The 22755-nt window shown below is 38.8% G+C and overlaps 2 protein-coding genes across 2 annotated transcripts; one reads left to right on the top strand and one right to left on the bottom strand.

Annotated features, from left to right (window-relative positions):
- Window positions 1–3090: 3090 nt before the first annotated feature.
- LOC131222837 (dof zinc finger protein DOF3.1-like) lies at window positions 3091–5117 on the top strand. The gene has a single exon (XM_058218047.1). The coding sequence runs from the start codon at window positions 4130–4132 to the stop codon at window positions 4769–4771; it is 642 nt and encodes a 213-aa protein (XP_058074030.1). The 5' UTR covers window positions 3091–4129; the 3' UTR covers window positions 4772–5117.
- Window positions 5118–19404: 14287 nt separating this feature from the next.
- On the bottom strand, window positions 19405–20117 carry LOC131222836 (uncharacterized). The gene has a single exon (XM_058218046.1). It carries the CDS (start codon window positions 20075–20077, stop codon window positions 19589–19591), a length of 489 nt encoding a protein of 162 aa, XP_058074029.1. The 5' UTR covers window positions 20078–20117; the 3' UTR covers window positions 19405–19588.
- Window positions 20118–22755: the final 2638 nt, after the last annotated feature.

The raw sequence follows: 22755 nt of genomic DNA, 5'->3' as shown, positions 1-22755 counted from the left end.
TATGGTATCATACATGGCATTGATTTGGTGGTACAGAATTAGGTATAACTAGCGAGATATTATATATGAGAGAAATAGAAGTTTGGAGTGCGATTAAGAAATATATTATGGCCTAGCAAAATGTAATAAAAAATTAATAAGAGAAAAACTTTCAGACCATCATAACCACCTGACTAATGATAAAAATATCTAAAACATAAATAAATTGTATAGCAAAAATTTATAAATAAAAGAAGAAATTTACAAACTACCCTAATCAAATGCCAATCAAATTCAATTTTTCAATTTACTTTATCTTAATTATCTTAGGAATAATAATAATTCAATATCAAGCAATTATTTTAAGACAAGCATTCTTACAGAAACTCATACAAATTGGTTATGAGTATTTTCTTTTATTTGATAACAGTATTATTATTATTATATAAAAAATTCGTTTTTTAAGAGGTATAAAGTAACTCATTTTTCTTTTATTTGATAACAGTATTATTATTATTATATAAAAAATTCGTTTTTTAAGAGGTATAAAGTAACTCATTTTTAGACTAAAAACCCCATCCTCTAAGTATTGATGATTAAGCAATTGATCTTATAAGATTTCGACGTATCTGCCTATTTGGATGGCTGAGGCTTTCAGTTCGGTTTTTATCGTTTCTGGCACGCGCGTGCATTCATACACGTGATAGAAAGCAAACCGAAGAAAATAGAGCGCTAACATACAGTATCAAAAGAATTTTCAATTAAGGACATCCAAGGTGGGGAAAAATATTTCAATGGTTTAGATTACTTAAAAATGGCCCCACTTATGAAAAGTGAGAACGCGTGTATACTACGCAGAGTATCATATGATTCCTTTGTGAATTTCTTGAAGATAATCGTGAGATGACGAGAAATCGATTCGCTCCCGAAATAGGGAATGCGAATGGCCGTACATCCGAACGTGGATTTGTCTCCACGTGTAGCGTGGCACTCTTGACGGCAACCAGACGTTACGATTCTCTGCTTCACTAGTGGTACAGATGGACGGTTCGTGACTGGCCGTTATGCATTGGATGGCTGGGATCCACTTCCGGTATCATTCGATGCTCTAATTGGCGTCGATTGCTTGGCCTGCACGCAAGCTCGTTTGAAGTTCGGCTCCACTCGAGTGTCTCTCCGCTGCTCGGCTCAACGGCTTGAGCTAGATTAACGACGGTCGATCGTGGGTGGAGACACCTGGACCTTCGGCCGACTAATCCGAACCGTCCACTCCATCATTCTTCAAGTGACAGCGTACAAAGACCATTTTGATTGGATTATCCTAGCCATCTAAAAGCTGATCTTCTCTTTTATGATCGGGTAGGATTAAGAACTGTAGACAGCCAAGATGCGTCCTGCTCGATGTATGGCTAGGATTGATGATTGGACCTCTTTTGTTATAAAAAAAAAATGGCCCACTTGATGAATGATGTGGATTGATGATTAGGCTTTTTTCTATCAATGATCTCGACCATTGATTTTGCAGGAGACTGATCCTAGGCATATTATCTTCCCATTGGTGAGTGGTATAAACTGAATGGATGGCCCAGATCAGTTGATCACTATCAACATCTGGAATACCATGCCAATCCACACCATCAAACTCATAGACCCAAAATCAAAATGATGGGGGGCCATTTGATTGGTGGCCTGTAAATGGAAAGCTGGAACAATGATGAAAGTCCAATTTCGTAGGGTGAAAATCAAACCTTTTTGAGGTCGTCCGACCAAGCTACGCTTCATCCAAAGTGGGCCCCACAGTTTCTAGTGGTCATGGTTACCGTGTTTGCGTGCGATGTGGGCCCACAATTTCGTACTTTATGGCAAAAGAATAACACTGTTCAATTCAGAATTCCCATCAATCTGTACCGTTCAATCGATGGGCCAACCAAAAATTTCACTGATTAGTTGATCTCGCCCTTCCAAATGAATTTAGGGCTCTTCGCAAACGACGCTGCTCGACCATGAGAAATGTACACTAGTCAGATGAACGGTGGAGATTTCACGTAATGACTGTGATCTTGTTAGCAAAATTTAAGTAGCATCCGAGTCAACTGAAGTGGAATCTGACTGACGGTGATGTGGTTTTGTCGATGGCCGCCGTTTATTAAATGGTGTTAAAGCATCCACCATACACAAAAGTAAACACACATGTAAATCAATCCAGACGGTCTAAATCATAGGCCACTCTTTTCTATCAACTGCATCTCTAACAATCAAACTGAATCGCCAATCCTAACCATCCAAATTTTCCAAATGAATTTAGGCTACTAACCCATTTCTTTTCAACCGTCCATTTTCCATTAACCATCTAGACGGTTAAGATCATCCTCTCAGTGTGATTTTGAGTCAAAATGAGGTTCACACGATTTCGACGCATAAGCGGAGCACACGTGTCAGTGCAAGTTTAATTATGTTTATAATAATAATAAAAAATAAATAACAATGCAATAATCAAAATTAGTGGGGAATGGAATTTCTTGTGTAAGATGGGCCACGCATATATTATACACATGCAGACACGGAGAGAGATGCTCCGGTGCTCTAGAGCATGATAAGTAGTTATAACGCTCCTTGTTGTGTCGGTTTAGATAGACGGTCCAAATCAATTGATCTAAACTGTCCATTAAGTCCAAAACATTTTTATAAGTTAAATCCATCCTTGATTTATATTAATGTTCTAGCCGTCCTTCATCCAAGCCATGGATGGGATGGCTAAGATTATCTAAAAAAAGTGATTCTTTAGATTCATAAGCAATCCATGATTGTTTCTAATAAATAGATGGATCAAATTGTTTACTAGACCTATATTTGCGTAAATGATCTTGACCGTACATATTAGAGACCATCGGTCAAATGATTAATATCTGTTAGATTAGTGTGAATCTTTCCAGATTGCACATGAAATGTATTTTAGACCTAGTGAACAGTCTAGATCAGTCTATTGGATTGTCTAATTGTCATAATACAACTAGGAGTACTCTAAATTATAGTGCTCCGAGCGCATTGGAGCATTTCTCACATATATATATAATATATATATGAAATGAAATCTACGCGACAAATACTCAAATAAAAAGAAAAAATGGAAACAGTTCCTCCTCACCCTCTCTAGTAGATCATCACAGCCAGCATTCCAGACCTCTCTCTCTCTCTTTCTCTGAGCTTTGTGTCTTGCCTGGAATCACTTGAGAAATTCTCTTCTTTTTCCTTCTTCTTTTCTTGGTTTCCTCCATGGAATTCAGCTTGAAATTTTTAGGTACTTTTTGTTTCTTGATGGTAGAAATCTCTTGCTTGGTTTCATGAAATCCAAGTTGGGATCATAAAAAAGTTTGATATATATATATATTTTTTATGTGATATAGATTGGAATTTTGAGTGTTTCCTCTATGTGAAGAAACCCAGTTCAAATCTTCACAGAATTTGGGGTTTTGTATGCTCAGAAGGCACTATGGGGATTGAGCAAATCTATGGTTTTTTGGATCTTTTCATTTTCCCTTGAAAACCTAAATCAGTCTTCTTGCTTTTTCTGTAAAACCCCACTTCAAAGCTTCTAATTTTGAAGGGTTTTTTTGTCCTCGGAAACCCCAAATGAGATCTTCAGGAATTCTTATGTATTTTCTCATTTTCCTTTTTCAAACAGATCTCATTGCCTTTCATCCAAACATCCGTCTCTCTACACATCTGACTCCTTTTCCATGAAGGAAACCCGATTCAAATCTTAATTGTCTAACTTTCTCCATCCCTTTATCAAACAGAAAAAAGAAAAAATAAAAATAAAAATCCAAAAGCTCTAAAGCCCCTGCTTTCTCCACACTTTCCATCCATCAAAAGAGAAATTCTCATAACTCCAAAAGCCTCTCGAAAAGCCTCTCCCTTTTGCATCCCTTTTTCATCCAAACCCCAACTCAGTTCTATAGAATCATAGAACAGAAGAAAAAGGAAAGGAAAAAGAAAAAAAGAAGGAAAAAAAAAACAGAAGAAAGAAGCAAGAAACCAAATTCAAAGCTTAGAAAAATCCAACTTTTCTCTCACATACTCTTGTGCATTCCTTTTTCTTCAACATCTCAATTTCAAATCAGGAAAAAAGAGTCAATTCTCTCCTCTCAAAATGCAAGATCCAACCACATTTCAATCCATCAAGCCTCATTTTCCCGAGCAAGAGCACCTCAAATGCCCGCGCTGCGACTCCACGAACACCAAATTCTGCTACTACAACAACTACAACCTCTCCCAACCCCGCCATTTCTGCAAGAACTGCCGCCGCTACTGGACTAAAGGCGGCGCTCTCCGTAACATCCCTGTCGGTGGCGGGACCCGCAAGAACTCCAAGCGTTCGAATCCAAAGCGCTCTTCCTCCTCCTCTTCCTCTTCTTCGATCCCACAACCATTTCCGAAGCAGGAACCAGCATCCACGGTCTACAGCCCGACACCCGCGATTGATCAAGACCACCGAATGCTCGACATAAGTGGGAGCTTTAGTTCCCTATTGGCTTCTAATGGGCAATTCACAAATCTATTGGAGAGTATGAATTCGAGCAATCCCAGTGTTCAAAGGGTCCAATTTGGAGAATTCCCAGACAACCCAAATTCGAATTTGAATCTGAATGCAATTGGGAACCCGGCATTGGAGTTGCAGAACGCAAACAACCCTGAAAATTTCCTGGGCTTGCAGGGCGATTCAAGCTGTTGGAGCGGCGGAAATGGGTGGCCTGATCTTGCCATTTACACTCCAGGTTCGACCTTTCAATGAGAAGAAAGAAAAAAATGGGAAAAAAAAAAAACTCATCTTTTCTACCTTTGTTTGGCTGTTTGTTTTGGGGTCATATGAAACTGATTATGCAAATCTGATATACGTAGGAAATGTGGTGATGGAGAGATTAATACGAATAATTTTCGGCTTTTCTTAGCTTTGATTTTCTAATTATGGCTTGATCAGACTCTAAGAGTATTAGGAGTAGTAGTATTTTCTGTAGTGTTTGTATTTCTATGGTGTTTGTATGTATCTGTTGAAGAAGAAGATTATGTGAATGTTTCAGCATAGATGTATTTTATCATATTATATATATGGATGGAGACATGAAGATCATACTTGTTTTCTTCTTTTCTGTTTGGATGGATGTTGGAAATAGGAGCGAATGGAATGTCTATAGTTCAAACTGTAGATTGTTAGATTTTCTTTATTAATATAAGTTTCTTGAGTTGGTGAATTAGTGGGAAGTTGTTGAAATTCCAAATGCTTATGCTCCTCTTATTTTAATGTAGTTGTATTGTCTTTATGTAGACAAGCAAATCTCTTCTTTCGTTGCATGTCTCATTTTCTATGTATTTATGTGTATAGAATATGAGATGTTGCTGGCTACCATTGATTTTTAATTAGTAAAACAATAGTTTAAGGATGTTGTAATATCAGAGGCTCCTAGTCGGTGGCTCAGGAACTTAGACTGCATTGTGCACCAACATTGGTGCGAGTTTGCGTGTGGGGACGCCCGTGGGGTCGAGCGGGTTGAGCCTTGGATCGCCCAACGCCACTGATCTGCATTTTCAATGGGATATTCATGTGGCCAACAACTATCTAGTTTGTCAAGAAAGGAAAAGCCTGAAAGTCTAGGGGGTGATTGGTGAGTTTTATATGATGGATTGAATGACGGGCACTCGTGCTTGCTCGGTAGGTAAGTATGGTCCAGTGAGACTATTAAATTGAATATAAGATCGTGGGTGCATTGCATCCATCACTCATTCACTGGTTGAGATTATTAAGGTGCTGTTTGGATGTAACCCAAATTGCAAAGACAGGAAATGAAATCAATTCCCACAGATGTGATGTTTTTCAGTGCGAAACAAATATTTCCGTGGAAATCAATTTTCATTTTCACGGTTTTCCTTAATGGTGATTTCTATTTCTTCGTAACTTATTAAATCTAGATTTCCATATAGGGAAAGATAGCTAGTCTTTTAGCTGTTAATCTTCTAACATTTCCATGAAAACCATACATGTTAAAACCAACATGATATCATGGATTCTTTTCTACACATTTCCTTTTTATCTGATGTGACGTTTTGTTTTCCAAATCCAAGGTTTTGGTTGCCATCAATCCATATATTGATTTGGGAAGAAAGCATTCCATTGGTTGTGAAGGCATGACAACCAAACAAGCCCTAAACCACAGAATCTAATTGAGGATTCTCTTGTCATTTAGGAAAAACAGGTGGGGTTTTCAGGTATGTTTGATGAAGTTGACCTGTAAACCCATCCATATTCCAACAGCTACAAGTGTTGGTGGGGGGGCTCTACTTGTGTTAAGTTGGATATGATAATCCATCAGGTGGGCCACACACATGATGTGTTTGATGGGACACAGGGTTTCCAGTTTCATGTGTAGCCAGACCATGTGGGTGGTGTTTAGGCTTAGGCAATAATGTAGCTAGGCTCATTACTTCAATTCAATAGCTTCTAAATTTAGCCAATTGTTGCATTAGTGGTTTGAGAGATTGCAAACAATCAATGCCCATCAAAACACATTGTTGGGTGTATGGCCTTGCTAACTTGCACCCTAAGGTGGCATGAACTCAACCTTCACCATCACAAAATGGTCCATGCTAACCCTATGGGTCCACAAAGAACATGACTTAATACCTGCATACCTACATCACATGTGCACATGGGTGTGCTACTGTGCGTGTCCCACCTTTCACTATCGATGCCCCCTTCAGCACTCCACCTCGACCATCGAATGATTCTATTAGTAGTGAGCAAGCCATATCCATGGCAATATCATGATGTGATGTCCCAGTCTTTCCTTGTTTTGGTATCAACCATTTCCAACGCATCTATGTATATATGTATGTATCTATGTATGTGCCTAAGCCCTATTAGATGCCCACGACCTGCCGACATGGTCACCATCAAGTTGGATGATGGTGGCGGCCCACGCCTATCATGGGTCTCACATGCACTATTATGCCTTTGTTTGCTTATCCATGACCTTACTGTGTGTGGTCATTACATGTATGCCATGTGACATGCTGTTATCATCGCATGCAATGAAAGGCGGCCACGTGTTGGCCAAATGTAGCGCATGCAGTACGACAAGTCGATTCGCAATGTCGCGTTTGGCTGTTCCCTTTTTTCAACAATTTCCATGAGAAGTTTGTAGAATTAGCAGAGTTTTAAAACTAATAATCAATTAAAGCTAGTGATTGATGGTGATAATGGTGGGTGTTGATTGAAGGTTATGGGTCCATGAGCTTGCATCTTCTTTTTCTTGAGAATGATGTCTTTAGTTATACAAGGGTGGTCCACCTGAGCACGTTGTTTGGTTTGTGCATTACAACACAAGAAATGGAATCTATGTCCATGGCCCACTTGGTTTTGATGGGTTGCCCCACTAAGGTCTACAAAATAATGTGGTTGACCTAGTGCCATGAGAATTGAGATGACAGCGGTAATCCACTAACTGCCCTACATTTTTTATTCCCCCTCCTCTCACCACATGTGCGGCTTACTGGACATTCAGCGGATCCCTCCCTATCACCATATTTGCCACGTGCGCACCCGTTTGGCATCCAAGACATTCAACATCTCTCTCATATGCCATGTTAGCACATGGGTGTTGTGATCCTGCTGGTATTGGTCATGTTGTCTCTGGCTAGTTATTTTGATGCTTTTCATCAAATAATTGGAATAAGGAAAGATTATTTTGTACACGCATATGTGTATGATTCATATAAGGCACTTGAAAACATACAATGCCTGGCATACATAAATACTTGATAATGTATGGTAGCACATTGATTATATCGTAATTAGACACGTGGCAAATGCGGAGATCTTGAAGATTGAACATGACGCATTTGCGATGCATCTGCACTTCAAGATGGATAGTCGCACTTGCGGCATTAGGTAGCAAGTCGAGGACGAGGGTTGTTCCTTGGTCACAGACTGGACTTTTGGTGCTACAAGAGAGCTCTTGATCTGCGTTGCTAGTCCTTAGGTGGGCCACACCATGTAGATAGTGTGTGAAATAGGCGTGTCTATCCGCCAGAAAGGACGTAAGACTGTTGGCAATATTTCTTTGTTTTCATACCTGTTTTACCGACATGGTGAGTTGACTGATGACCCGGGTTATTTACACGGTGGTACAAATCTAATGCACAGGTTGGATACCTGCAAGATATGCCAGCTTGGCAGCGGTCCACACTTGGATGGGCCATTGCCCAAAGATCGGGTCATGGTTTATTTATAGAGAGAGAGAGATGATCATACATGATGTGTTCAATTGAGTTGTTTGGATGGTCTGATGGGCCAATTTTTGGATGGTCATTATTACGTGGGGCCCACCATGTGGCCACTAGGAGATTGTGTGCGATGAGAATTCTGGCAGCCCTTCCTGCTATCCAACTTAAACAAGGCGTCCTACCACTACACGTTCCAACGTGGTAAGTGCGTGCAAGATCCAAGTCGTCCATCAGATGAGTCCCACCGTGTAGATGCCACGACCCAAAAATCAGGCATTATAGACATCAGGTGGGTTGGAAGATTATAAACAAATTGACGGCTAAGAAAAACTTAGCCAATATTTTCTAGATGTTTAGTTGATTTCTAAAATGTGGGCCACCTTATTAGTGGACCTGCCTAGGTTTTGAACCAGTTTCATCTATTGGGACTCACTTTATGGACGGATTAGATCTTGGTGTACTAAAAATTGCCATCTATAATGGGCCTATCAGATCGGATGGTTAGGATTTTAGGAACTGACTTCTGTCGTACTTCCATCTATAATGGGCCTATCAGATCAACGGTCTGATCGCCCAACCATGACCCACCCACAGGGCAGATATAAGACAAGTGTGCGCAATCGTGGCCCATGATTTGGTGACAAAGAGGGCTGATCTGATCGAGGGGCGAGTAAGATTAATTGGACACCGTCCAGCATGTATGAAAGTTTTAAGGGTATTCACCCTTCCGATGTGGGACTCAGAACCACCTGCCCCACCTGTATGAACTCGGCGGATATTTTAACTGGCTACACCTAGGCTAGCCGGTTTAGCCCTGAGTTTGGGCTTAGACGGGGTTGCGGACCTAAACAATTGGTCATGATATCTGTTAGGTTTATTGAGTGTTGGCACAATAAATGCACATGATTTTCGTAATTTACAATAGATCCAAATTTAGGAATGATCCGTGCATCATAAAATCTTATTTTCATAATTAACAAACTAAGTTGATGGTTTGGATTATATCTATTGGTGATTTTAATAGTTTAGAAAGTTTTAGTGGTGAGATTTGTCGATATCAATCATCCAACATGTGGGGTCTCTCTCTAATCTATCACATATTGGAGAAATCTCAAAAGAGGATGTCTAACCTCTGGTGGGAGATAAGGATGATGCCATGTGGCCAATGCTATGGACCATAGAGATGAGATAGAGATGGATGATGATGATGAAGGAAGGAGAGAGAACTTTTTCTTCTCACTTTTCTCTCTTCGAGAAAAGGGGCGTTTGAGTGACGCTCAAACTCTCTTTTCTATGTTAACTTTTCTCTCTTCAAGAAGAAGTGATGCTCTCTCTCTCTCCATAGAATTTTCCTTTTCTAAAGTAGGATCTATCCATGAGGGGTTTAGGTTTCTAAAGGATTCCGATTATGATAATTCACTATCTTATGAACTTTAATGTACTAAACAGTGAAGGTAGCACGTTGATATACTTTACACTTGCGTATATTTATGATCTAATCTCTCTACCGGCTAGGCCATTCACCTGAGATGTAGAACTTACATTGATAAAAAAATTGAATCATCATATCTAAGTTATTAAATCATCATCAAGTGTGGTAAAATAAGTTTTAACGGTTAAAATAGAACTTCAATAATTGAAAACTTTTTAAAAACCTTTTAATACCGAACTTAATGGAAAAAATCACTTAATGATTTCATGATCTAATTAGATTTAAACAATAAACAAGTCTCATGATCAACTAAGTAGATCCCATGTTGGCTCCATATATGAATTAATGAACCTTGATGGAGATACTCAACATCACCCACTTTAAGTATCCTCTAATAAGCCTTGTAAAGTGAGTTAAAGCCATCTAGTCAAGATCCAAGATCCTTACATACCTTCAGGTTTAAGAATTGATCAACTTACATGTACCATCAAGTCCATGATCACATGATCATAATTCAACCTAATGTGTCCCAGGCTATTTACTTCAACTTCGATCCACATGTGTAATTGTCCAAAAGTCCAAATCTATGGTACACTCACTCCTTTAATGGGCAAAGAAAAGAAAAAAGGTACAACCCACACAAGTCAATTGTCATTAGACTATTCATCCTAGCCAAGTCAGTTACCTAATATAAGATGATTGTACATCTCAATGAATAATGTCACAATCATGACTCATCGAGATACTAAGATTTATAAAACACAACTCTCGTCACCCAATAACTATTGTTTCGAATCTTGAGTTCCAAAGATCAGAGACCATATTATTTATGTTTAAGGCAATATTAGATTTATTGAAAGAACATAATATATCCTAAAAATCTATGGTTATTGACTGAGATCAATCTTATCGTATCCACGTAGCTAATGGATTAAAGCATACATTCGTTCTCCTGAGCACCGACTCCACCAACAGCCAATTGGGCTCATATCAAACACCCTGTCCCATCATGGATATATTAACTAGTTTTAACGTAGGGGAGTTCATTGATACTCGGGCAATGGATGGCGCTAGGTTAAGAGTACGCACTCTGAGTTGTAAACGTGGCATAAATTAATTCAAAATAAACCAACTAAATTGTGGGCCCCACTATCACTAATTAGCTACCGTCCAAAATTAGATTATTTGAAGGATCATAACCTCTTGTGTACACATGTTTGTGAAAATTGGACCATGGGAGTTTTTTTTTTTAATAATAATTTTTATCCTTCGATAAACGTCCACCAATTCAATAGTCAGATAAATAAATAAGCTTTAATTGTTTGGTTTATGATACATGTAGACGTATAATTTGGACAGTTTAATTTGAATTACTTGTATACCGAGCATGCAACTAAGTACCTGCGTATCATCCAGTACAGCTTGCCTGAGTATATATAAAAGCTTTTCTCCTTTAACTTCCTCTCGATTATGGCGTTTCTCACTTCCGAGTAACTTAATGAGGCCTTACTTTCCGGGCACGTGCCAGACTTGCACTCGTTCCGAAACTATGGTCACTCAAGCTATACCTTGATGGGCCATATCCCAAAGATCGCTGTCAATCATAACCTTTCTGCAGGACGAAAGATAACAGATGGCTGTGTACTCGTCCATTTTCTTCCGAAAAATCTCCAATCCAAAGGTTAGGATTGCGTGAAAAACCCCGGGACCCATTGTCGATGTGGGATCACATTGCCTGAATAAAGCACTTGCAGATGGGTCTAACCACTAATTTCTTTTTAACCGTTCGTTTAACATCTGCGGATCCGACAGCATGGATCACGTGATCACTGTAATTTCAGGGCAAGTACACGTCCACTACGAGTGCATGATTTGGACGGTCTAGATTGATGCACTTGTATACCACAAGTACAGTGGATGGGCCACCATAAAGTTGAAGCCTTGTGTCGTTATCTCATGCTTGTCTCCATCCATAAAACGATTGCATAAGAGCTTCACATGCACCCAGCTCACGTGCGTCATGTGGTAGAAGGTAAATTTTTGAATGACCCAGCTCGGTATCCCAGCTGGCAGTGTATACTATCCTGACATGGCGTGATTTGCGGGGAGACGGATTGGCTACTCCCCCTGCCACCAGCCTTGGCTGATGGTCGGTACTCTGTTGGCCCCACCAAGAGGTATGTGTTTCATCCATGCCGTCCATCTATTTTATCAGATCATTTTATAGTATAAGGCCAAAAATGAGATATATTCCACTCTCAATTGAACCACATTACTGGAAACAGTGTTGAATGAACGCAGACCATTAAAAACTTTTTGGGGGCTATAAAAGTTTTGGATCAAGCTGATATTTGTTTTTTCCCTTCATCTAGGTCTGTATGACCTAATCAACAGATTGGATGTCAAATGAACAGTACAGTGGGCCTTAGGAGGATTTTAATGGTGGATATCCAATCACTATTGTTTTTCTGTGGTGTGGTCCACCTGAGATTTATATCCCTCTCATTTTTGGGAAAAATCCCTAAAATGATCTTTAAAAATGGATGAACGGAATGGATGAAACACATACATCATGTTGGGGCCCACAGAGCACCGACCATCAGCCACCGAGCTGGGGCAGGGGGAGTAGCCAATCCGTTTCCCCGACTGGGGCATTTACCTTACCACCTGGAGGGCTATGAATGGACGGCGTCCGTATGTGGACTACATGTGTAATCGGACGGTTATGATCAGGTGGCTGATAAGGTAGAATAGCGGATGGTTATGATCAACTGGCTCACATGTGTCCACTTTAACATACGGACACTCGCAGATGGTGGGCATTTTGCTCAGCATGGACAAAACAAAAGAAGAAGAAAAACAGTCCAATTTTCAGGTGGCCCACCTGAGTGTACTGATCCGATTCTGGGTTGAAGGCCACCTGATGAAGAGAATGGATCTCGCACATGCATGTCCCGTGTTGCACCTGTAACGATCAGGGCCATGTCATTGCCCAGAGATTACAACAGGGCCTGATTCAAATGACTTGAGGACCAAACGACTCATGCCACTGCTGCAATCTAAGGCATGTTTGGCTGCCACTCAAACACGAGTTAATCTCATTTTAGCTAACGTCCATTATGCACTAGAGATTATAGTTTATATAGATTATGAGTTATCAGAGCAGAAGCTGGATCCTCTGGAACGTTTGTAGAAAGAACTCTCTACGACTCTGCTCGTCGTGCACGGTTCGCGTATGGACTATGGAAGCTGTCCATTTTCCAAGGCGCCTTCATTAAAGATAGGTAAATTTTGAATGGAGTGTTGTTGTCAAGAGAGCTCATCAACTCTCGATGCAGAGAGGTTGAGGCCGGAATTATTTACAACATTGACATCAAGAAGACATAGGATTATGATAGTTAGAATTTTGTTGCCTATTTTGTATCTCAACTGGGTTAGTTAAAATAGAATAATAAAAATGTTAGAACTTTGTATTTTCATTTTTGTTAAAATTCAAAAGAGATTTAAATTTAAATTTTTCTTTGATAATTTATTGGAAGAGTGAATTAAAAAAAAAAAAAAAAAAAAAAAAAACTTTAGTCCCGCATTGCTTAAAGAGAGAACTAAGGAATTTATGAGCTTTGAGTTCTTAGTACTCTTACTTGCTCACGTGATCCAGGTCACTCGCGCGCGCATGCAATCATTAGCTATAAAGCAATGTGGTTGTAGAGGTACTAGTGACACATTTTTGCGTGGTGATCGTGGATTATGAGGCACTGTGGCTGTAAAGACACTAGCAATGCACTTTGCACTTCGTATTTCATGAGTGACGCTCCCACGTAACCTATCACGTACGAACATGATCTAATGCACCTAGGCAAAGTTGCATCACTATTTCATGTAGTGTGGTCCACTTGAGATTTGGATCTACTTTATGATTCGGCTCATGCCCTAATGCGAAGAGCATCAGCTTGCAGGGTCATAAGAGTTTTTGGGACGGCAATCCAGAGTTGTGTATCACACATCTTTAATTTGCAGACAATACGATTCTGTTTTGACACGCCAAAGTAGATCATTTGGCCAATGAGAAGGTTGTCCTTAGATGTTATGAGGCAATGTCAGGGTTCCAAATGAATCTAGAAAAAAGTGCAATTGTGGGTGTGGCTGTTAGTGAAGATGTGTGAACTCTCTTGCGAGGCCCATATGGTACAAAGCAGCGAGTCTTCCATGTCCCAACCTGAGAACAGTTGCTTTTTGAGACCCCAATGTAGAAAGGATCAAAAAAGGTTTGGTAGATGGAAAAGAAAGCTCCTTTTTCCCGGGGCAGCAAATTCTTAAGGGTAGGGTGTGAGGCGATCTACAAGTGCTACCTTGTCAATTGGAAGGAGGTGCAAAAAAATTTTGGGCTCGTTTGGGTAATTTATAAATGAAGGTAAATAGGAAATTAAATAAATGAATTGGGAGTAAATGGCTTATTCATTTGTGTTTGGACGACAATAAAAGAAATGCACTTGAAATCCAAATACTCTAATTAGATGGGAGTAAATGGGACGAATTGGAATGCATTGGATTTTTTCAATATATTCACAAGAATATATGTGACAACTCAAATCTGTTTTAATATATCAAATTTGTGTGTGTGTGTGTGTGTGTGTGTGTGTGTGTGTATATATATATAATATTTAATGGAATGATTGTAATAAGCCCATATACTTTTGCCGAAAATAAGAAAATTTCAAGCCACGGGTGGACCACAAACATAAGGATCACAAACAAGTAACTTGCCGATGTTTGTTGACCATTTATTTAGATGGCCAACCTTCGGACGCCTTAGATCATTTTGTTGGTGTGATTTTAGTGATGTAACCAATAATTAGATTGTTTTGTAGTATCAATGGGGCACCATGTGTATGGTAGACATGTTCATAGCAGCACCTTTGTTTAGTAGTGTAACTCTCCAAGGGAGTTCAAAAAGACATTTCACCCCATTTAATTATAAATCTTCTTTTAAAGAGAAGATTTCATTTAGAGACTCATTTACTCTTATTTCATTTTATTTTCATGCATTTCCTTCTATCCAAACACAACTCGTATGCAATTTACCTCTATTTACTACCAACCCCCCTCCATTTACTCCCATCCAAACAACTCCAAAGTAATGGGAGCTCGGCATTGGTAACATTAGTTAGCGAAATTGGTTGCTCTTGAGCAAGTGGTGGTGGAGATTTGTGGAGGAACTAAATGCATGGTGGAGGAATGTACCTGAGGTAAAATATGGTCAATCAGAAAATGGGTGGTTCCAAGGGTGTGGTTGTTAGAGTGCACGGGCCAATGATCTGGAGCAATATTAGGAAATTGGGTTACCATGATAAAGACCATGCTAGTGACGTTGCAAGTAAAACAGGCTCAGAACTAAGAAACGAAGCTAGGTTTATAGTTGGTAAAGGTGATAAAATCTGTTTTTCATTGGATGCTTGGACCGCCGATTCCCCCTTGGTGTCATTATTTCAGCCCTTGTTTACCATTGTCGTGAATATGAGAATAACATTTGAAATTATTACAAGATGGGAAGTGTAGTGAGATAAAACATGTTGTGAGTCCCTCCTCATGTGGAGGTGGGACTCACATGTGTGGGCTTAAGAAGTCTTTTTTAAAACCATGTGAGCCAAGCAAACCAGAAGGAGAGAATGGTTACTCGAGGAAGAGGAGTGAGGTATATTCTTTCTTCAATCTTGTTAATTACAAGAGGAGTTTTCATCTTCGGGTTCATGAGGGTCCATCCACAGTGCCGATTTCTTCTATTATTTTCTCTAATGACTGTATTGGGGGTTTTGTTTAATTTATAGTTGGTGAGAAAATTTATTTCTATTGTTGTTATTTGAAATCTACCTTTAGGTGATGTATTTGAATATCCAAGAGAGGTTGTTCTTTTGATGATTGTACTTCCATCATTTCTATTATAGTGGATTTATGTCGGACTAGTTCTGTGGTTTATTCCTTTTACATTGGAGTATTTTTCCATGTAAAAAATCTACATCTCTTGCACTCTATATGTTTAATAATTCGATTGCTTGTATTGGAAGTGATTATCATCCATTAATCTTTTTGTAATGTTAATTCCATTGATTTACACATGGAATGGAAAGTTGCATGTTTCCCAACAAAAGTTAGACTCAGGAGGAATTTGGATGATGGGGAATAATGCTTGTTCACAATCTTGCTTAGAAAGTTGGCACCAGTTTAAGTTGGCACATCGGCGGTGGAAGATGGGAAATCTAAAAGAATCCGGATCCTCTGCTTGCCACAAGCAGGAAAATCCTGCTTTCCTGCATCGTGATTAGTCCAGCAGTAAATGCAATGTGTGATGATGTGGTCCAATTAGATTGCAACAAGTAGGATTTTCCTGCTTGTGGCAAGAAGAGGATCCTGATTCAATCTGGAAACGATCATCCAACAGTTCCTTCTCAGAGAAATCAATGTTTTCTAGACTATTATTGTACAGCTCAATGTTTCTTCTCCAGAGTTGAAGCTTTTGCCTGGCTCGTTGCAACAAAAAGAATCCTAACATTAGAAAACATGAAGCTTTTGTCTGGCTCGTTGCAACAAAAAGAATGCTAACATTGGAAAACATGAAGAATCACATCTTTTTTCTTTCCAAACAGATGCATCATGCGCATGACAGAAGAGTATTCAGTTAATTATTTGTTCATTCACTGCAACATGGCTAAGGAAGTCCTTGAGTTTTTTTTCTTTCTTTCCTGGCAAGGTTTAGGATGCATTGGGTGATCAATAGATCCATTGGTGAGGCCTGCGTGTGGATTCACGGACTTGAAGGTGCACAAAATGTTATTTGGATTTTCATGTTCTTTGATATCCTTTTGGGTCCTCAAAAAGAAATAAATTGCAAGAATCTTTAGGACAAGGTTACCCCAGGTGGAGTTATGGAAAGGAATATCTCGGCTATGCTTATCAATTAGGTTCTTGTGAGGCTGGAGTTCAGCAGCTTCTCATTTTTGAGGGACTAAAGTGGAACATTTGGGGATCGAGTCTAATTTTGCTAGATGCAGCTTCTGGCTTTGAGGGAAATGACGAGAGGGTCACTTGTTGCAGTGTTTTAAGCATTGACAATACTAGCTGATATATCTTATATTTCACTTGCGTGATACGAAACATACATGTAGTGGAATATATCCCATATGTTCGATCTGGTGAGCGTTTTTTATTTTCAATCTTTTTTAATTTTTATTTTTATTTTTCTATAAATCGTGTTAAATCAGTGTTGAATTATTGCAAATCTATGATTTTTCATGCAAATGGGATGGGCCGAGTTGTGGAAAATTGAAAAAAAAATTCAATTTCTCACACATTGGTTGCAATTTTTGTATCCAAACATAAAATCAAACATGTATGTAACTTGATCTAGTGATTCTTCTTTTGCTTTTGAATGTATTACTTGTGTTTCCACACTTGTTCTTACATGCATAAATTATATGAATAGACTTTGAATATACTCGCATCATTTTGGTTAAACAACACATAAATTAGGACCCCATACAAAGAAAACATATGATATGCACTTGCCTTTTGTAGTGTTTTAATTTACATGTATTGATGTCTTTTTTAATAATCACTGAAGTTTCATTGAAAAATTCAATCAATTTTCCAATATTTCCCCATGTTTCCAATAACAACGATACATTATGCAATACAACTGATATATATCCAATGCGATAATTAATACTATCCATATCCCAAGGGTGCGATACATAACGCAATACCAATATTTTGAACACTGACTTGTTGATGTGGATGTTGTTTTGCATTCCTTTTTCTTCATCGTCTTTTGAAGATTAGGAAAAAAAAAAAAAAACAAACAAACAAACAAAAAAACAAAAACAAAAACAAAAACCAAAAAAAAAAAAGAAAAGAAAAAGGACCATTTTCTATGGAAACAACGTATGAAACCATCCAGCATATACCTAAATTACAGCAAATGCAATATTATGCTACCCATTTAATTGCAGCCATGTTTATGAGCTGCCAAAATACATCCAACAAACCATAATAAATAAATAAATATAATAATTAATAGCGCCAATGACGACAGTTGTAATGTTAAACCTTTTACTGACTGGAGTAAAGAAAATAAGATCACGCTAAAAAAAAACAAAAAATCAGAAGAAGCCCATTTTCCTCCATCATTGAAACATGCAATTGCATTCAACTTCAAGAATAAAACTACCCACATGCTTAATTCCCAAAGGGAGTTCAAAATCACCTTACCATTTAAGATCCAACTCAGTCTATCTGCATGCAAAACATCATAGTTGCAAAGCTAACCTTCAACCTGCCAACAAAATTAAAAAATAATAATAATAATAAACACTTCCACTTCTCTCTTCCGATTCAATATTAGAACCATCGACATGACAAGATGGCACAAAATCCTGTTACCTATTTTCAATTAAGATAGAATCATCAGCAACCAAGATATCATACTTACAAAGACAAATCTCAAACATGCTTATCCGATAGAAGTACAAGTCAATTCCAATCCCATTTACATTCAAGCCACATGCACAAAACCCGCTATAAAATCAACATTATCTTGCCCACTTTAAATCATGCTGAAGCATCAGCAAGCTCAAACACACTTATCCAACGAAAGAATAACTAAATTAAACATCTTTCCAGTTCAAAATTCAAACTACTGACATGGTTGAATCACAACAAAAAATAAAAATCACACTAATCATTTAGGACTAGGCTCATATGCATCAGCTACCATGTCATAACCAACACAATACTCACAAAAAAGGAATCTCATACATGCTTATCCAACAAATGAATCAACTTCATTTCTCTTTCAATTCAAAATTCAAAGTTGGAACAACCAACTGCTCTCAATCTCAATAAAACACAAAAGGCATACTACACATTTACAGTTCAGCTCAAAAGCATAAGCGACCACAACACAATCAACACAATAATAAATAATAATAATAATAATAATAACTCTAATCCACTTATTGGACGAAAGAATCAATTCCATTTCTGTTTCACTTTGAAATTCAAACCACCACTCACATGCCCAAATCACAATAAAACACAAAAACCACACTAGCCATTTACAATTCAGCTCAAGTGCATCAGCGACCACAACACTGCCAATGCCATGATTACAAAAACAAACCTTTAACACGCTTATCGGACAAAAGAATCAACTCAACTTCTGTTTCCTTTTGAAATTCAAACTACCCACCTGCCCAAATCACAATAAAACACAAAATGCACACTACCCCTTTACATTTCAGCTCAAATGCATCAGCAACAACAACACTATCAACACCATGATCACGAAACAAACCTCCAATACAACAAAAACAAAATTTTAAAAAAAAATAAATAAATCAATCAATCAATCAAATTCCACGTCAGTTTCATTTCGAAATACAAACTACCCACATGCATAGATCACAGTAAAACATAAAAACCACACTACCCATTTACAATTCAGCTCAAGTGCAAACAATATCAAGACCATAATCACAAAAACAAACCTCATAACATGCTTATCGGACAGGAGAATCAATTCCACGTCTGTATCGGTTCAAATTTCAAACTACCCACATTCCCAAATCACAACAGAACACAAAAAGCACACTACCCATTTACAATTCAGCTCAAATGACACAGCAACGACAACAATATCAACAAGATAATCGCAAAAACAAACATCAAACATAAAAGAATCAATTCATTCTACTTCTGTTTCAGTGCAAAATTCAAACTGCCCACATGCCCAAATCACAACATAACATCAAAATCACACCGCCCATTGACAATTCAACTCAAATGCATCCTCTACCATAATACCATCAACACCATATCCACAAAAACAGAAAATTCAAACTCTCATCATCACTGGCGCGCCCGAAGCGACAAGGGATTCCACAGAAGCAGCAGGAACAGCAACATATTTGGGACGATGAACGGAATCAACGGCGGAACATCGCTTACGAGACGTTTCCTTCTCAACCTCTTCCTGTAATACTCCCTCCTCTGCTCTTTGCTCCACTGTGGCGGGGCTGGCTCAACGCCGGCGGCGAGGATCAAAGGAGGGGGCTGCTGAAATGGGCACTTGCAGCGCCAGGAGGTCTCGGGAAGGCAGAATCTGGAGACCCTTTTGAAGAAGAGGGAGATGCCCCATTGAAGGAGGAGAGGAATGAAAGGTGTTCCGCTTCTTGCTGCTGTGTCTTTGTTGCAGAGGAATGGTGGGAAGTCCCAGCTGAGGTAGCACGGAATTTGGGTGGACACGAGGAGTTGGGAATGGAGGGAAGGCGTGGTTGTGGGGTGAACCATGATGTGAGTAAGGGCATGGATTCTTTGCTCCCATCTGGTTTCTTCCATTGGATTCTGTGGGGAGGATTTCTCTCTGCCGCTTTCGGTGACTTTGTTGGATTGGCACTTGGGAGGAGAAAAAATAAAATATTCCGGTACTCTCAGCGCACTATAAGTTATTGTGCTCCTCCTGGTTGTATCTGTCACTTGAGCATTCCAATCGATAGATCTGAACTGTCTATTAATCCCAGAGAACATTTTATGGGCTCCTATACAAATATCACAATGATCAGATGGTCGAATACATCCCTGATTTGTCCTTACTTTTGTAGCCCTCCTTTTTACATGCCGTGGATGAGATGGTTAGGATGGAAGGGGACTGCGTACTGAGTAAAATCTGCGGGGCCCAATGTGGATAGATATGTCTTATCCACTCGGACCATCCATTTTTTTTTAGGGCAAAGCCCGTAAATGAAGCATATCCAAGGCCTTGTTTGGCTCCCCAAATTTGAAATTCTCACGTTGTGGTTGGCACCCTTATTCAGAATTTTCTTTAATTCAAAAGTAGCCAGACACTTAAATTATATAGCATATTTAGAAGGGTTTAAATTTAATTAGTAAATCAACTTTAATTCCTAATCAGCGTTGGTATCTGATGTTTGACATGATGGCTGTAATAAGGTAAATATATACTTTAGCCAAAAATGATGAAATTCTAACTCTCAAGTGAGCCACAAGTATCATAAGCAGTAATTAACCAATGAATTTTATTTATTGATTCACATGGACAATGCTTTGACTAAGTAGATTAGTCTATTGAAGTAATTTTAGTAATGCACTAGATAATCTTATTGTTTTGGGATATCATTAGTGGGTCACGTGCCCAATAGATTAGTAGTCTAGTAACACATGCTGCACATACGGCTCATGAAAGATTTTGAGATGAAATCCTGGATTTTTAACGTAGATATCAGACCCACTCTTTAAGAGGATTTAAAATCTCTTGTTACTTTATGGTGTCAAACAAAAAAGGGATAAGAAATCGCCTCAAATCCTTTCAAATTCATGGTGTGCCAAACAACCTACCGTGTTTACATCTATTTTCGAAGCCCTAACATAGTCCAATCAAATGTCACCACGTGTCGACACCACTCAACTGCACCTGACATGAAACATACTCCCATCCGATAGTAGGTTTCGTTCCTTCGGCGATATGCATTTCATTATAAAGTGAAGGTTAAGAAAGTAAATCACCGGTTATTATGCTCATTAATGTGGCAATGTGCCCAGCACCTTTATTTAAGGTCTGTTAAGAAAAAAAGTCTAACACAAATTTGGCTATGATATTTTCGGTGAGGTTGTTTCTTGTAGTCCTTGTTCAAAAAGACTGCAGTATTCGAGAAGATTTATAAACTTCAAAGTTTGTATTGATGTCCACGTAAACTCTGTTGCGATATGTCTTAAATTTGAGTCCTTTCGTAACTGGGATGCGAAAGGGTCCCTTCGCAACTGGGATACGAAAGGTAAGTTGTCTAAACTATAAATAGGTGTTCTTAGGGCTTTTCTAGGAGATGGGAAATAATTCTAAGACTTTCTAAAGGGGTTTTAGGGAAATCAAAGGGTGTAGCAAGGGTGAGATTCGAGGTTGTTCGAATCGGGTAAGTCCTTTCTCTTTGGAATTTCTATTTTCATAGTGGAGATTTGTCGCTTTGTGCCGTGGTTTTTCCTTAAAGGGTTTTCCACGTAAAATTTGTGTTCTCTTGTGTGTGCTTGGTGTCATTGTATTATTATCATAGATCTAGATCTGTGTGATTCCGCGGTAAAAATCCCAACAAGTGGTATTAGAGTAATCGTTGGGGCACAGATCTGAATCTGAGGAATTAGTCATAATGGGAAGTACTAGGTATGAGATTGAGAAGTACTAAGGGAAAAATAATTTTGAGTTATGAAAGATCAAGATGATGAGTTCCTTAATCAAGCAAGGCGAAGATGGTGCTCTCGATGAGCGGAAGTCTACTATGACTGATGATGATTGGAATACTCTTGATAAGAAAGCTTTATCATCGATCTGTTTATGTCTCACGGATGAGGTTCTCTACGATGTCATGAGAGAGAAAACTGCGGCTAAGTTATAGGCAAAGTTAGATGATGTCTATGCGAAAAAATTCTCTGAAAATCGCCTACACTTGAAGCGGCAGTGATATAACTTTAAGATAGCAGAGGGTGGAGATCTGGAGGCTCACATCAGTAACTTTAATAAATTAGTTTACAAATTGCTAGATATGGAGGAAGTGATGAAAGATGAAGAACAAGCATGTATGTTGCTGAATTCTCTTCCGGCATTGTATGAGTCATTCAAGGATACTATGTGCAGCACGAATAAAACCCTGAGTGTCGACACCATTATCTTGGCCCTTCAAGAGAAAGCTATGAGAAAACTTAACGTCGACACGGGGATGTCTTCTGAGGCACTGCTTACAAGGGGTGAGAATTCTGAACAAGGTACAGGTTCTTGAGGCTCTAGGTCTAAATCTAAGGGCAAGGGCAAAGGAAAGGTAAAGTGCTGGAACTGTAGGAAGGAAGGACATGTAAAGAAGGATTGTAAAAATCTTAAATCGAAAAGAGAGGATTCTGAGGCTTCATATAGGGAGGCCAATGCTGTCACGTCAGATAGATCAAGTAGATGTGATGGTGATGTTTTATCTGTGTCTTCGCTCAGACGGCCATACGATGATCGTAAAGATGAG

This window comes from Magnolia sinica, chromosome 13 (genome assembly GCF_029962835.1).
Source record: "Magnolia sinica isolate HGM2019 chromosome 13, MsV1, whole genome shotgun sequence".
In the NCBI taxonomy this organism is placed as follows: Eukaryota; Viridiplantae; Streptophyta; class Magnoliopsida; order Magnoliales; family Magnoliaceae; genus Magnolia; species Magnolia sinica.
Note: the sequence above shows the minus strand (reverse complement) of the source record. Positions and strands in the feature narration are given on the sequence as shown.